A 13,752-nucleotide genomic window follows, 5' to 3' on the forward strand; every position below is an offset into this window, starting at 1 on the left:
TTGGTTACCACTACGGTCTAAGATGGTCGCCTTATATATAAGTCAGCCGGCATATACACCCTTCCACCGGAATGCAGAACTGCTTCACTTTAGAAATCAGTGTGGCGGTGACACCTCCCCGGTCGATAATAGTTGTATCATCATCATCAACCCATTATCGTCCCACTGCTGGGCACGGGTCTCCTCTCAGAATGAGAAGGATTAGGCCATAGTCCACCGCGCTAGCCTAGTGCGTAGACTTGACATACCTTTGAAATATTTTTTTTTATAAAATCTCTCAAGTGTGCAGGTTTCCTCACGATGTTTTCCTTCACCGTTTAGCAAGTGATAATTAATTTCTAACACGCACATAACTTTAAAAAATCAGAGCCTGAGATTTGAACCACGGACACCGCGATCGAAAGGCCGAGTGTCTTAACCACTAGGCTATCACTGCATTAATTAAATTAAATTACTGATTTAAATGATCTTTTATTTATTACAATTTGATTAAATGTGTCTAAGTATGTGTAATTAAAATGAATAAATGTATCTATTTCCACGGAAACCAAAGTATAATTGTAATTACGATTTACTTATATTGAAAAATCAAGAAATACCAGATTTTACAACAACAGGGAAATTATTAGTTATTCCGATAACTATAAATTACTATCACTTCTTTGTAACGTCATATTTATCATGTTAAAATGTAAGATAGTTCATGTAAGTGACCGTCCGATTATTTTATTGCTAATATGTATGATCATGTAAGCGTATATAAATATAAGTTTTGCGTGTTGCGAAGCAGTATACTAACGACATACGAAGTGTTAAGACATTTTTGATACATATTTTGTTACAAAAATTGGATCAAAAAATTAAAATTGCAATTTTAACACAAAAAATAATTCTACAATCTCAAATAAAAGCACGATAAATATTCGTAATATCATATGATTTTTAGTTTTCACTGCTAAAATTAATTAATTTTAATTTACTAAAAAAAATTAAAAAAGTGAAAATATTTAATTAAATATTTTTTAGACTGCGTTTATTAAATATAAAATTAATTATTATTTGGGGTGTTTCTTGCGGAAAACCGCCCCGTGTGGCTCGCGCACCCGCATATATAAGGGGTGGGTTCCCGAACAGAGCATACTTCGGATAAAGATATCACTGTGTGAACTAGTCCTGTGCGGTTACAAGGTACGTAGTATATTTTATCTTTTTTGTAATAGATAACAAAAATATAGGAAAAGATAACTCCTATGTTTATTTTCTTGGTTATTTTTATTTTTAAATCATTTTATGGATTAATTTGAGACTATTATTATATTACATATTTCATTTATATTCCTTAGTTGTAATATTAGACTAACATTATTTTCTATTATTTACATATCACCATTTTTTATTCAAGTATTTTCCTGAATTTGATAACAATTTATTTATTCAGTCGAATTAAATAAGTAAATAAAATTACAATTTTAATCATCAATGAAGCTCTAAATTTGAAAATTATTTAATTATATCGATTAGAGTAAATTTTACTTTAATTTAATTTTATATAATATGTGTTTGTATAAGTATTGTATAAGGCAGTGATAGCCCAGTGGTTAAGAAACTCGGCCTCTCGATCGAGGGGTCCGAGGTTCAAATCCCAGGCGCGCACCTCTGATTTTTCAAAGTTATGTGCGTATTAGAAATTAATTATCACTTGCTTAAACGGTGAAGGAAAACATCTTCAGGAAACCTGCATACCTGAGAGACTTATATAAAAAAAAAACTCAAAGGTATGTGAAGTCTACCAATACGCACTTGGCCAGCGCGGTGGACTATGGCCTAATCCTTATCATTCTGAGAGGAGACCCGTGCCCAGCAGTGGGACAGTAATGTGTTGATGATGATGATGATGTGTTTGTATTACCTATGTTCTCTGATTAATCATTTAAATAGAATGATTAATAGTTATTATAGTCCGCGTAAAAATGCTAGTCCGCTTTGAATATAGAAATGAATCGCGTCGCCATAGCAAATTGTTGGACTACACCTGCTCGCAACAACTTCAGAGCGGACTAGCAGTTTGGCGCGGACTCTACCCCACTGCTGGACCCAGACCTACCTAAATTACAGATTAACACTACTAACTATTTATAATAATTATCATAAAAAAAAAAACTTATAATTTTTTTATCCTTTTAAAAATTTTATCCTTATGTTATAATCCTTTGCCGTTTAAACAAGTGATAATTACTTTTTTAGAAAACTATTTTCAATTTTTTGTTGTTTGAATCTGAACCCGGTATCAAAGGGTAACAAAATTCTGATCACAAGGCGATCATTGGCCCAAAATAATCTATTTTAATAGACAATAAGAGACGTGCACTTTTTTCTGCGTTCCAACATAGTCGCAGTAGCGGCGCATCTGTTGTAGGGATATGTAATCCTATCTGGGGTTGATTACGGATGTACACGCAGCAGTAGCCAATTACCGTCACGTGGACTGCATGTGCGTCTGCTACTCCTGTATTATAAAAGAAAGCAACGCATCTGGCCGTCGTCACGTAGGACTCCCAATTGAATCCAATTTGACGTTGATTACAGACGGCCTTGCAAAGTCTCCACTTACTACAGGTGTACTTACTCGTGTTTTGCTTCCATTTAATATATATAGTTTAAGAAACTAAAAAACACGCGTTTATGATAAAATCAACTAAAAAGTAGAAAATAATTTTCTATCTAGGAAACAGTTAAGGAACAGTAAATAGTATATTGCGAAACAAGCGTAAGGTGCTCCATTTATCAGTTTTCGAAAATCGCCCCACACTTTTTCCACAATACTATTTACTATTCCTTAATTAATTCCTAGATGATTAGTAGATGATTCCTTAATTAATTCCTAGATTATTCCTTAATTAATTGATTCCTAGATGGAAAATTATTTTCTACTTTCTAGTTGATTTTATCATAAAAGCGTGTTTTTTTGTTTCTTAAACTATATTTATTTTATTAATTTTTAGTTTTTGTTGTTATAGCGACCACCATATTTCAGAACATTTGAATTATAGGGAAATAACGTTATTATTTTCAAAACTAAAAATCACGCTGTAACTGTTGTAATCTAGTAACTTTGCGATGAACTTTCTCTAAGGCGCTCGAACAATCTCGTCTCGAAAATTGTTAATCCTGAGGATGTTGATAAGGACAATGGTACAAAATTATTAAAATCGTGTATTATCATCGGTTTTTAATAATTCTTCAAAATTTGGAATTAAACTGAACGTTCAAAGTGGATAGAAATCGGGTTCAAAGATTCCATTACATAGTTACATACATACATACATACAACCCAAGCTAATAAGAGCGTGTTAAAAAATAAATATTTACAGACAAATCCTTCTACTAAACGAGTCAGAAAGATTAACTGTTATAATAGTTTTTAAAATAAAACAATTCTCAACTGCACAAAAATTCCATAACTAACCTTTTTCTTTTTATGAGAGTACTACAATACTTCTATAAATTACTAGCTGACCCGGCAAACGTTGTGTTGCCATATAAATAAAAAAATGTTAAGGGTGAATAACCCTTATCACTCAGGGGTATGAAAAATAGATAGAAGCCGATTCTCAGACCTACTGAATATGCCTATAAAATTAGGTGAAAATCGGTAAAGCCGTTTCGAAGAAGTACGGTAACTAACATTGTGACACGAGAATTAATATATAAGATTATTCTATATAGGGATTTACTTAGTGACGCAATACATATAACATGTACCTTTATTAAAATATTAATTGAAAATAAATTAATATTTTAATTCAGGAAATATACTTTACCGCAACGAAATATATTTTGCGGTTGATTTTTCCGCGAATGTGCAAAAAGTTGAATGGACTTCCTCCTTAGGTATTCCCGATGTGCTATGACATGGGGCACTTTAAACAGTGCAAAATTTCCCTTACAAAGCCGGTGAGGCATTGGCGACTCTGGTGTTGCAAATGTCCATAGGCGACGGTGCCTGCTTTCCTCCAGGTAGCCGGCTACCTTATCGTTAGGTTAACTAACTAACTACAGCAAAGACAAAGTATAATTATAAACAAAATTTAAATAAGTTGTAGTAAAAGGCACTCATAAAATATAATCAACTAATTTTACATATTTTTTACATTTAATTGCTATTTTTTGCTTTTGACGGTAAATTTAAATTACTACTTTTACAAACAAGTAAAATAATAATATTCTTTAAAAAAGTTTTATTGGACATTTGGAAAATAAGTTCAGAATTTTCCGCACTTCATAAACCTTTTTACCAATCAATGATTAGGTAATCTTATTTCGTCAAGTTTATATAAAATCCTTAGTCCGTACCTATATATTTACTATAGATTTACCGATTTTCTACTATAATTGGACACTCGGAAAATCATTATTTTTCGTTTTTTCCTTAAACTTAACTTAGCTTAATTATCTTAAATACTAATAAATAGAAGACCTGGTTTATTTCAAGTCACGAGGCACCACCGTCATACCTATTTCTGCCTAATAACATCTGTGTTAAGCGCTGCTGTGTTCTGGTTTGAAGGGTGTAAGGGAGACGTTCAAGCAATCCTACAAAGTAGCAACACATCTGTGACCGACCTAACATAGCAGATGTCCATAGGCAGTAGCCACTTACCATCATGTGGACTGCATAGTCGTACTTATAAAAATCTGTTTTTCCACAAATCCCACTTACTTTCTAATGCTGTTAAATTCTGAAAAATCACTTAACTTTGTTAACGATTGCGTGAAGCTTAACATTTAAGTCGATTATGCGGAAAAGCCTAAGGTTTAGTCTGCCGCAATTGTAAATTACATTGTATGGGGCTTAGGGAAAGCCCTTAATATTAGTTACACATGAGAGGATTCTAACACCCTATTGTAACCAGCAATTTAATATTAAGTGGACGGTAGACCAATCAATAGACTGATTTAAAAATAAATAGCATTTTTAAATATAATAAAAGTAATTATAAATAATACTAATACCATGAAATCGAATTAAAATACTCAAAAAATAAAATTATCAAGTTTGAAGACTTTGTTACGTAAATAATGTACAAAATATTTTATTTTGTTTAAAACTTACCATAGTTTTCAAATGTTCATAAACATAAATGTAAATGATAAAAAAACCTTTTCATTCTTTTCAGACTCTTAAAAGTAAAATAATACTCACCTAGTGCCATCTAGTACAGACGCCATGTTTAACTTAGTTTCGCTACTCGTCGCTGCGGCGCTAGTGTCGCTACAATGTTCCTCCGAGGCCACGGCTCGGCAGATCGGCGAAAAGAAATTGGATCTTGACAACGCTTTACAACCTAATGGTAAGTTATTTTGTGTATGAAATTTTAATAATAATAATAATTTTCTGATTTCAATATTAATTTTGTTGTAGAGTCGTCAAGATCATCGAGATTGATAAAATTGTGTTACAGTTTAATATACTTAGTTTAAGAAATTAACGAAAATTAATTTGGTAATTACTGATTTTGCATTTTAAAATTGTAACAAGGACATTTATTACTTTATAACGAGTGTTATGGTTTCTACCTTAAATGATTTCTGCTACATGAAACACTTTCAAATAAAATTTTATCTCACAAAAATCTTAGTAAAAAAAAGGCATTTAATTAGGATTTTTTTGTATTTTGAATGGATACGATAAAACTTTGTATTTCAATACAATACAATGGGTAAGAAACATGAGATCACCCATATATTTAGTTCTGAACTCAGTTGATATATTCCAGAGTGTGGAATTCCAAATAACATTAAATTTCATGATTTCCTTGTAAGCTTCAATACATAAATCTTCAACAATTCATGCTAACATTTATTTATAAGAAGCCAGCTATATACTGCTCTAATCTTGGAAACAGCTCTAACCCCATGTTCAAAACATTTTTCTATTCGATTAACTCTTCTCGACTCATATATCCTGTCTTTACTAACATCTCTTTCTCATCAAAACTCCGATCCCTACTCTTCTCTCTGAAGCTTGTCACGAAGACATCAGGCTTGAAATCTTCTGGCAGACCGTTATTCCGGTTCTGTTGAGCTTTTGGCGATATAGGTTCTGTTGAGCTTTTGGCGATATAGGTTCTGTTGAGCTTTTGGCGATATAGGAGAAGTAGGCGTGCGTAGGAGGCGAAGGGTTAAATTTGCGCAAGATTTTAAGAGGGTAACGCTGTGGGTTGGTGTAGTAGAAGTTAAACGTTATAATTCCTATTCTTAGGGTACATTTTTTATCACAATAATTTATTGTTCTAGTGGAAAACGTGCGCGTACAATTTCATTAAAAATGTCTTTCGATCTCATTTGTAGTGATTTTCGGATGAGAGGATCACTTTTAATATTTAAAAAATCTTTTGTATGACGACACTAGTACAATTCTTTGGTTCGATGAAACTTTATCATTGTATTATATACTTAGACCGAAAGGAGAAGAAAATATTAAAACATGATTCTATTATAGTAGTTTCATTTAAAAAACGAGTTAACACGACTATTTTGTATGCTAAAGAGGTGTGTCGTAGGAATAAATCCTTTTAAATTGAAAGATATCTGCCTTAGGGCATTAGATTGAAATAAAACAATCTTGTCCTACAAGTATAAGTTTGAAACCGTATGCTTTAATACAATCCGCTGTATCGCTGACTCAGGCCAATAAATAGCACTTCAAAAAGGATTAAGTATGAATAAATGAATCGTAAAACTAGATATTCAGAATAATTTGACCATCTGGTACGTTGCAGATTGAATTACAAACGTGGTCAGTCTGCGGGACAAGATTACAAAGTTAAATTTAAAATTTCAATTGAAAAAATCTGAAATATCATTCCCACTGAAATACGATTGAAATTTTATTCTGTCGACTACTTCTTTCGGTCCAATAAATATTCTAAATAAGTTATACTAATTCTGTCCCTCGATATGGTCTGCATTTAAATTTATAAATATTATCTTTCGATTAATTATTACATAAAATGTAACAATTATGGCTTTACAAATCATTTGCTCTTTCATTGCAATTATTATTTGTATCAGTCAACGCATCTCGTGTCTCAATTGTAATTTTTTCATTGAAATACTCCACTGTTCCATATTTATTATTCTTTTGTCTACCTTACACGTGTAAGCTAGTTACAAAATAAGACGCAAAAGGTCGGATCGTGCGACATATTTTTCTTAAGTTATTCTTATTATTTATGATATTCTTGAGCGGCTATTGAGTAGGAATGGATAACAACGCCATCTAGTCAAGCAAAGAAAACTTATTTTTTGATTATAATGAAAAGAAAAGAATACCTAAAAGATTATAATTTAGTGAAGTCTTTAATTAAGGTTGGAAAAAAGGACCATTAAATAAAAAAATATTTTTTTAAGTTGTCAAGCCATTTTCCGACTGCTGGGCATAGTTCTTTCAACAACTGCATATTGTTAGACTTTACACACCTTTAAGAACTTTTTTCTAGAATACTCAAACATGTAGGTCTCCTCACAATGTCTTCTTTCACCGTTCAAGTGATAATTAATTTCTGACACGCACATAACTGAAAAATCAGAGGTGTCCGGGATTTAAACATCAAATGCCTCATTCAAGAAACGGAGTTTCCTAATCATATCTATAACTGCTATTTTGCTACTATTTTTATTCAGTGACTTATAACGTACACTTTGGTCTACAGCGGTATCAACAGCCCAAAGACGTCGTGTCCGCAACTTCATCCGCCTGGAGCCAGTTCCCGAGACGGTGCGCCACCTGGCGGGCACCCCAACCGTCCTGGTTTGCGCAGGCAATGGCCACCCCGCACCAACTGTCGCTTGGATGAAGAATGGAGAACTCGTTTCTGATGTAAGTTATCCAACTAATCAACTTGAATTCAATTAATCAATGTAGTTAAAACGCTTAAAAGGGATTCCAAAAATACAATGTATTCTTCTATAATCATCAATATATGCAATAATACATCTGTATCCACATCACAAAAGACATTGCAACATTCAGATAATATTTCATAACTCGAAGCAATACTGAATATTCCAAAACATAAAAATAGTATAAGTATTTAAAAGTGACGTAAATCAACAACCAGCAATTATGTGGTCTATACATGTATCCCTGTGATGTGACTGTAAAATTAATCATTGAAAGGTTACAATAGTTTTTATTTTCTCTTTTATATATAGTTTACAAATTTAAATTAATTGTCTACCATTGTCCTAGTTAGTCAATGCGCCTGTAGTATATTAATAGCAATTTTGTTAATAAGCTTATTGCTAATAACACGAATTTCAGTAAAATTATCATAAATTATTGATTTTTCCGTATAAAATTTGATATTATCAATGTGGAGTAAGTAGAAATAATTTTAAAGCATTTCATCTTAGACCTCGTGCGTAACATCACATATTGGATCTTAATTTTAATTAAATAATCTGTGGTTCATACTAGCAGGCATTAATCCTATATTCATAATGTTTGCTATTCTTTCGTATTTTTAGCTATATACATTAAAATATTTGTTGGTCTCATAAAAATGTTATTTCTTTTACTTCTAGTTCGAAGAAGATACAAATGAAATCCTGAATATCCACCCAACCAGCTACGGGCACCTAATTTCGAAGTTGGTGGTAACAGCGCCATCTAACGGCGACGTGTACACGTGTGTGATGACATCCAGCCTCAAACAGCAATCTGCCTCTACTACTGTATTGACTGAAGGTAAAATAAAACTATTAATATAATTTTAATAGTACTAATTAACAAAGTGGTAAGGAATGTTTAATGAGGGCCCGAGTCTAAAAATTTGATTGTTAACTTTATAAGTTTACAATTTTAAAAATTCCAAATCAAAAAATCTAACCTAATATCGACTTTGCGCTACTCGTCATAAGATGGCGCCACAGGCCATATTTATGAGAAGATTACATCGCTTTCATAAAAAAGTTCACGACAAAAGTATTGTAAACATACAAATCGTTTACAGTTTTTTCATGTATTATTTATTTGTACTTTCTTTTTGTTACTTCTGTTTTACATTGTTTTTCATTACATTGTTTTATTCACTCATTTTTATCGTGCTGTTTATTTCTACTTAAATATTTTTGGTTGAAATTCACCAAAATAAAGTATTTTTCTTTCTTCCTTTCAGACGACGCTGCCGATGTCCTAGAGCAGTTATTCAGTGTTCCCACGGAGCCCATAATCTCGGCGTACTATGAAAACCTTCTGCAGGATTCTGGATCCAGTGTGGTGCTTCCCTGCCGAGTGAGCAGCTTCACCAAAGCCCAGGTGTACTGGCAAGACCCCGACAATAAGATCATCTACGACAGCCCGTATGCTAAGGTGAGCTTTTGTAGAACATAAAATATTGATGTGAAACATCTATAGCCGCACGTAAAACCGATTTCTGGCGTGGCGTCGCCACGCTATACGATGGTATATATAATTATACAGTCTATATGCAGTAGTGTGTACGGTGTGGCGACGCGTCGCCATGCGCAATCGAATTCAATAAATAGTCATCGTTATCTGGAAAAAAATCGTAATATTTTATTTTATCATTATGACATATTTAGTTCCTATCTCAATATGTTCTTTTCTGCATATTACTTTTACAAAATAATGTCGATGTTTCACATCTGCCAGGCGTCCCGTGACGGCTCACATTTTTTTTTTGTTCTAAAAGTGGTGAACCCTTTGTGACGAGTCTAGCGGCACCACCACACCGATTTCTGCCTCATAACAGCAGTTTTAAGCGCTGCTGGGCGTCAGTAACCATTTACCATCAGGTGGACTGCATGCTCGTCTGCTACTCCTATATTATAAAATAATGCGGGCTTGAAGACGATTGCTCCACTGCTAAACGCATTATATCACGCATATTACGTTCCCAAATCTTCAATAATGTAGAAAACCCAACAACAGTTCAAACCTCGTAACTCTAAATAATTTTCAAGTTCCATACACATCTGCATCTTTAAGTTTCCAAAAAAAAATCAACTTCTTTAGGTACCTATAACGTAAGATTATTCAGTATAACATATAAGAAATTCTAGAAAAACTTTAATTAGTAGTTGTAGGTACATTTATACAATAAATGAGAATAGTTAAAAGCAATAATTGTAGCATACTTACTTTTAATTTGACAATTGCATGAATTGAAATAATTAATAAAAAATCAAAAGTAAAATATAATAATGGATCATTGACGGATTAAAGCGAAAATAAGCCATCACAAATTATGATTTAGTGACATCTGTTGACGAATAGCGCATTTATTTTTTAAATATTTTCAGGTTCTTCCATCAGGCGATCTCTTTATCACGAAGCTGCGTTGGAGCGATATGGGACTGTACACCTGCACAGCTAAGAATATGTATGGGACGGACTCCATCACCACTTTCGTATATCCCATGAAACCCAGTTCAGGTAAGACACATTATTATTATGAAAAGATTAATGTTCGAAGGTGGTAGAACCCTTTGTGGTTCGACTCCGGCGGCACCACCGCCACACCTATTTCTACCTAATAACAGCAGTGTTAGGCGCTGCTGTGTTCTGGCTTGAAGGGTGTGGTAAGGGAGACATACTTTTCCGTGACGTTCCAGCTTAGTCCTCAGGGGTAGCGGCGCATCTGTGGCCGACCTCAGGTAGGAATATTTAATCCTATCTGGGGTTGATTACAGATGTCCATGGGCGGCAGTAGCCACTTACCATCAGGTGGACTGCATGGTTGTTTTCGTCTTCAATATCATAACCTCGTTCAACTCCGGTTGCACCACCGCCACACCTATTTCTGCCTTCTAGTTTTTGTATTCTTGTTTAAAGAGAAAGACACTTATAGGTAGCATTTCAACCTAGATAAGCATAGTTCACCTCAAAAATATATATAAACAATATTCTTATGCTTCTACTGCTGAGTTTTATGACAAAACTTTATTTTCAACATATTTTTATAAAGGAGAAATATTTCAAAGATTTCTTTTATAAAATTTAAAATATTCTATTATATATTTGTAAAGAATTAATTTGACAAATAAATTAATAATAAAATGCTTTTTACCCGACTGCCAAGGAAGGGTTATGTTTTTCGCGCGTATCTTGTATGTTTGTCTTTCTTTATTTGATCCGATCTAACAAACGGCTGGATGAATTTCAACAGTTAAAGTGTCATTATATTTGTCTCAATGACCCGAGTGTCCTTAGATAGGTGTTAGTAAAAAAAAATCAAAATGGCGGATTTTTGGCGCGAAATAGTAACACATTTAAAAAAAAAAGTTAACCGAACCTATCGAGTAGGGTATCAAATGAAAGGAAATTAAACGGAGATTATAAAAACATATTTGTATATATATAAAACAGTAAGGTGACTGACTGACTGACTAACTAAATGACTTTTTCATTTTTCAGAAATCAACGTACAACCTAAACCAAGGACTTTACAGTTCTGAAATTTTGCACACAGGTTCTCTATATAGCTTGAATAAGTACTAAGAAAGGCCTTTTGGAAATTCTACCCTTAAGAGGGTAAAATAGGGGAAAACAGTTTTTTTGAAATCCTTTAATTTTGAAGCAACTACTATAAAATTTTGTATTTGGCTTTCTGGATAGGAACAAGGACGCACTTATTTATCCCCCTCCGAAAAATCAACCCCGTAGAGGGTAAAATAAGGGTTAGAAGTTCATTTGAACTATCGTCAATTTTGAAGCAAACACTATGACATTTTGTATCAGGCTTGTTGGATAAAAATAATGAAATGCTACCTCTAACGAGGTAAAATAATGACCGAAACTTTGATTTACTGAAGTTATATATTTTATAGACCGTAAATGGTGAATTTTTTCGCGAAATAGTAACACGTTTTAAAAAAGTTAACCAAACCTATCGAGTAGGGTGTCAAAATAAAGGAAATTAAGAGGAGATTACACATACATTATATAATATATCTTATATATAAAATTCTCGTGTTAGTTACCGTACTCCTCCGAAACGGCTTCACCGATTTTCACCAAATTTTATATACATATTCACTAGGTCTGAGAATCGGCCACTATCTATTTTTTTACACCTAAGTGATAAGGGTTGTTCATCCTTAACATTTTTTTATTTATATGGCAACACAACGTTTGCCGGGTCAGCTAGTACATATATACTCGTATATACACATCGAGATGACTGTCTGACTAAATGAGAGAGTTTATGTGCCAGAGATCAACGCAAAGAGAAACCGCTAAACTTAAGCGTGCTGGAATTTTACACATAGGTTCTTTATATAGCGTAAATAAACACTACGAGGATAAAATAAAATAGGATAATATTGTTTGAACATTTTTTGTTTTTGAAGCAGACACCTACTATGAAACTTTGTATTTGGCTATCTGGATAAAAATAATGAAATGCCTATTTCACTGCTTTTGGAAATTCTACTTCAGCCTTTTTGGTGCAGTCGGGTTTTTGATTTTTTAAATTAATTACTTGTTATTCTTTACAGAAAATTAATAAGCCACTTCCACACTGACCAGAAGTTACCCGCCGATTTTTAAATTTGATGTTCCTATACATTCAGTGACAGCTGTACTTGTTTAGATAACTATTTAACTTATTCATAGATTTAAATGTCTTGCCAAATGCTCACGAAAGCTTCATTAGAATGTACTTAAATTTATTGTATTATTTCTTTGAGTATTTTAGTTTTTAAAGCGAATAGTATACTAACATGCTATTATGATAAACGAAAAAACCGATAGAACAAAAGACAAATTCGTTCTTCGTTTAAAATAAAAACGTTTGCTAAAAGTTTTGTCATTTTTGTCACTATATAAATAATAGTCTGTCACATTTTGTCGTGCTTACACATGATATAAAAATATTTTGTCATATTTTTCACGTGAACACTATGTAAATAATAGTTTGTCACATTTTGTCACGTACACATGCGATACAAATAATGGTTTGTGACATTTTGTCACGCGAACTTTCATTCTTTTATTTATTTTCTAAGCACACAAAAGAAATGCATACTTAAAACGTTCCATAAATACTAAATATTATGTTCGCATAATTTTATATAAATATTTCCTCTATAATAGATTGAATACACATAATTATTAGAACGTGACTGACTTATCTTTATTAGCCATTGAAGAAATAATTATTTTCCTAGTAACTTTTACGGGAAAATAGTATTATTCGTCATCTTAGCATGTTAGTTCTTTAAGAAAATATCTTATTCATTTATAGTATTAATAACATTTTATTTTAAGAAAAACTGTGTGTTTTTATTTGGTTACTTAATTAAGTTTAAATTTTACTTTATTTAATACCTTTTGTACAACAGTTATAATAAGCATTTAATAAGTATTAATAAAGTTTATTCAATAATACTAACAATAATTTATTGATTAAATATGAAGTTCATTTATTTAACAAATTAAGATTTTTGAAAGATTATAACCAATAGAATTGGTTCCTATGTAATTTTGCATTGAATTTTATATACCCTGTGATGTGAAAATTATATTTTATCTAACAAAAAATCAAATTCTACTTTTAAGTAGGAATTTTTCTTGTTTTCATTCGACTCTGTATATTTTTTAATACTTTAAGGTAAATAATACGTTTACAAATCAGAAAATATTAATTTCAAAATAACAAAATACTAAAATATACACTTTTGTCGATCAGGCTGCAATTTCATTATTTGTTTCAATACAAATAT

General features: G+C 32.3%; 1 protein-coding gene across 1 annotated transcript; it reads left to right on the forward strand.

Annotated features, from left to right (window-relative positions):
- The first annotated feature begins 5,181 nt into the window (after positions 1-5,181).
- IBP2 (insulin-related peptide binding protein) lies at positions 5,182-13,536 on the forward strand. The gene is made up of 6 exons (XM_073077685.1): positions 5,182-5,351; positions 7,716-7,882; positions 8,590-8,752; positions 9,183-9,376; positions 10,330-10,462; positions 12,526-13,536. The coding sequence occupies exons 1-6, from the start codon at positions 5,228-5,230 to the stop codon at positions 12,531-12,533; spliced, it is 789 nt and encodes a 262-aa protein (XP_072933786.1). The 5' UTR covers positions 5,182-5,227; the 3' UTR covers positions 12,534-13,536.
- Positions 13,537-13,752: the final 216 nt, after the last annotated feature.

This window comes from Epargyreus clarus, unplaced genomic scaffold (assembly GCF_041222505.1).
Source record: "Epargyreus clarus isolate Ecla_fem2 unplaced genomic scaffold, WU_Ecla_fem_2.2 ptg000011l, whole genome shotgun sequence".
Lineage (NCBI taxonomy): Eukaryota > Metazoa > Arthropoda > Insecta > Lepidoptera > Hesperiidae > Epargyreus > Epargyreus clarus.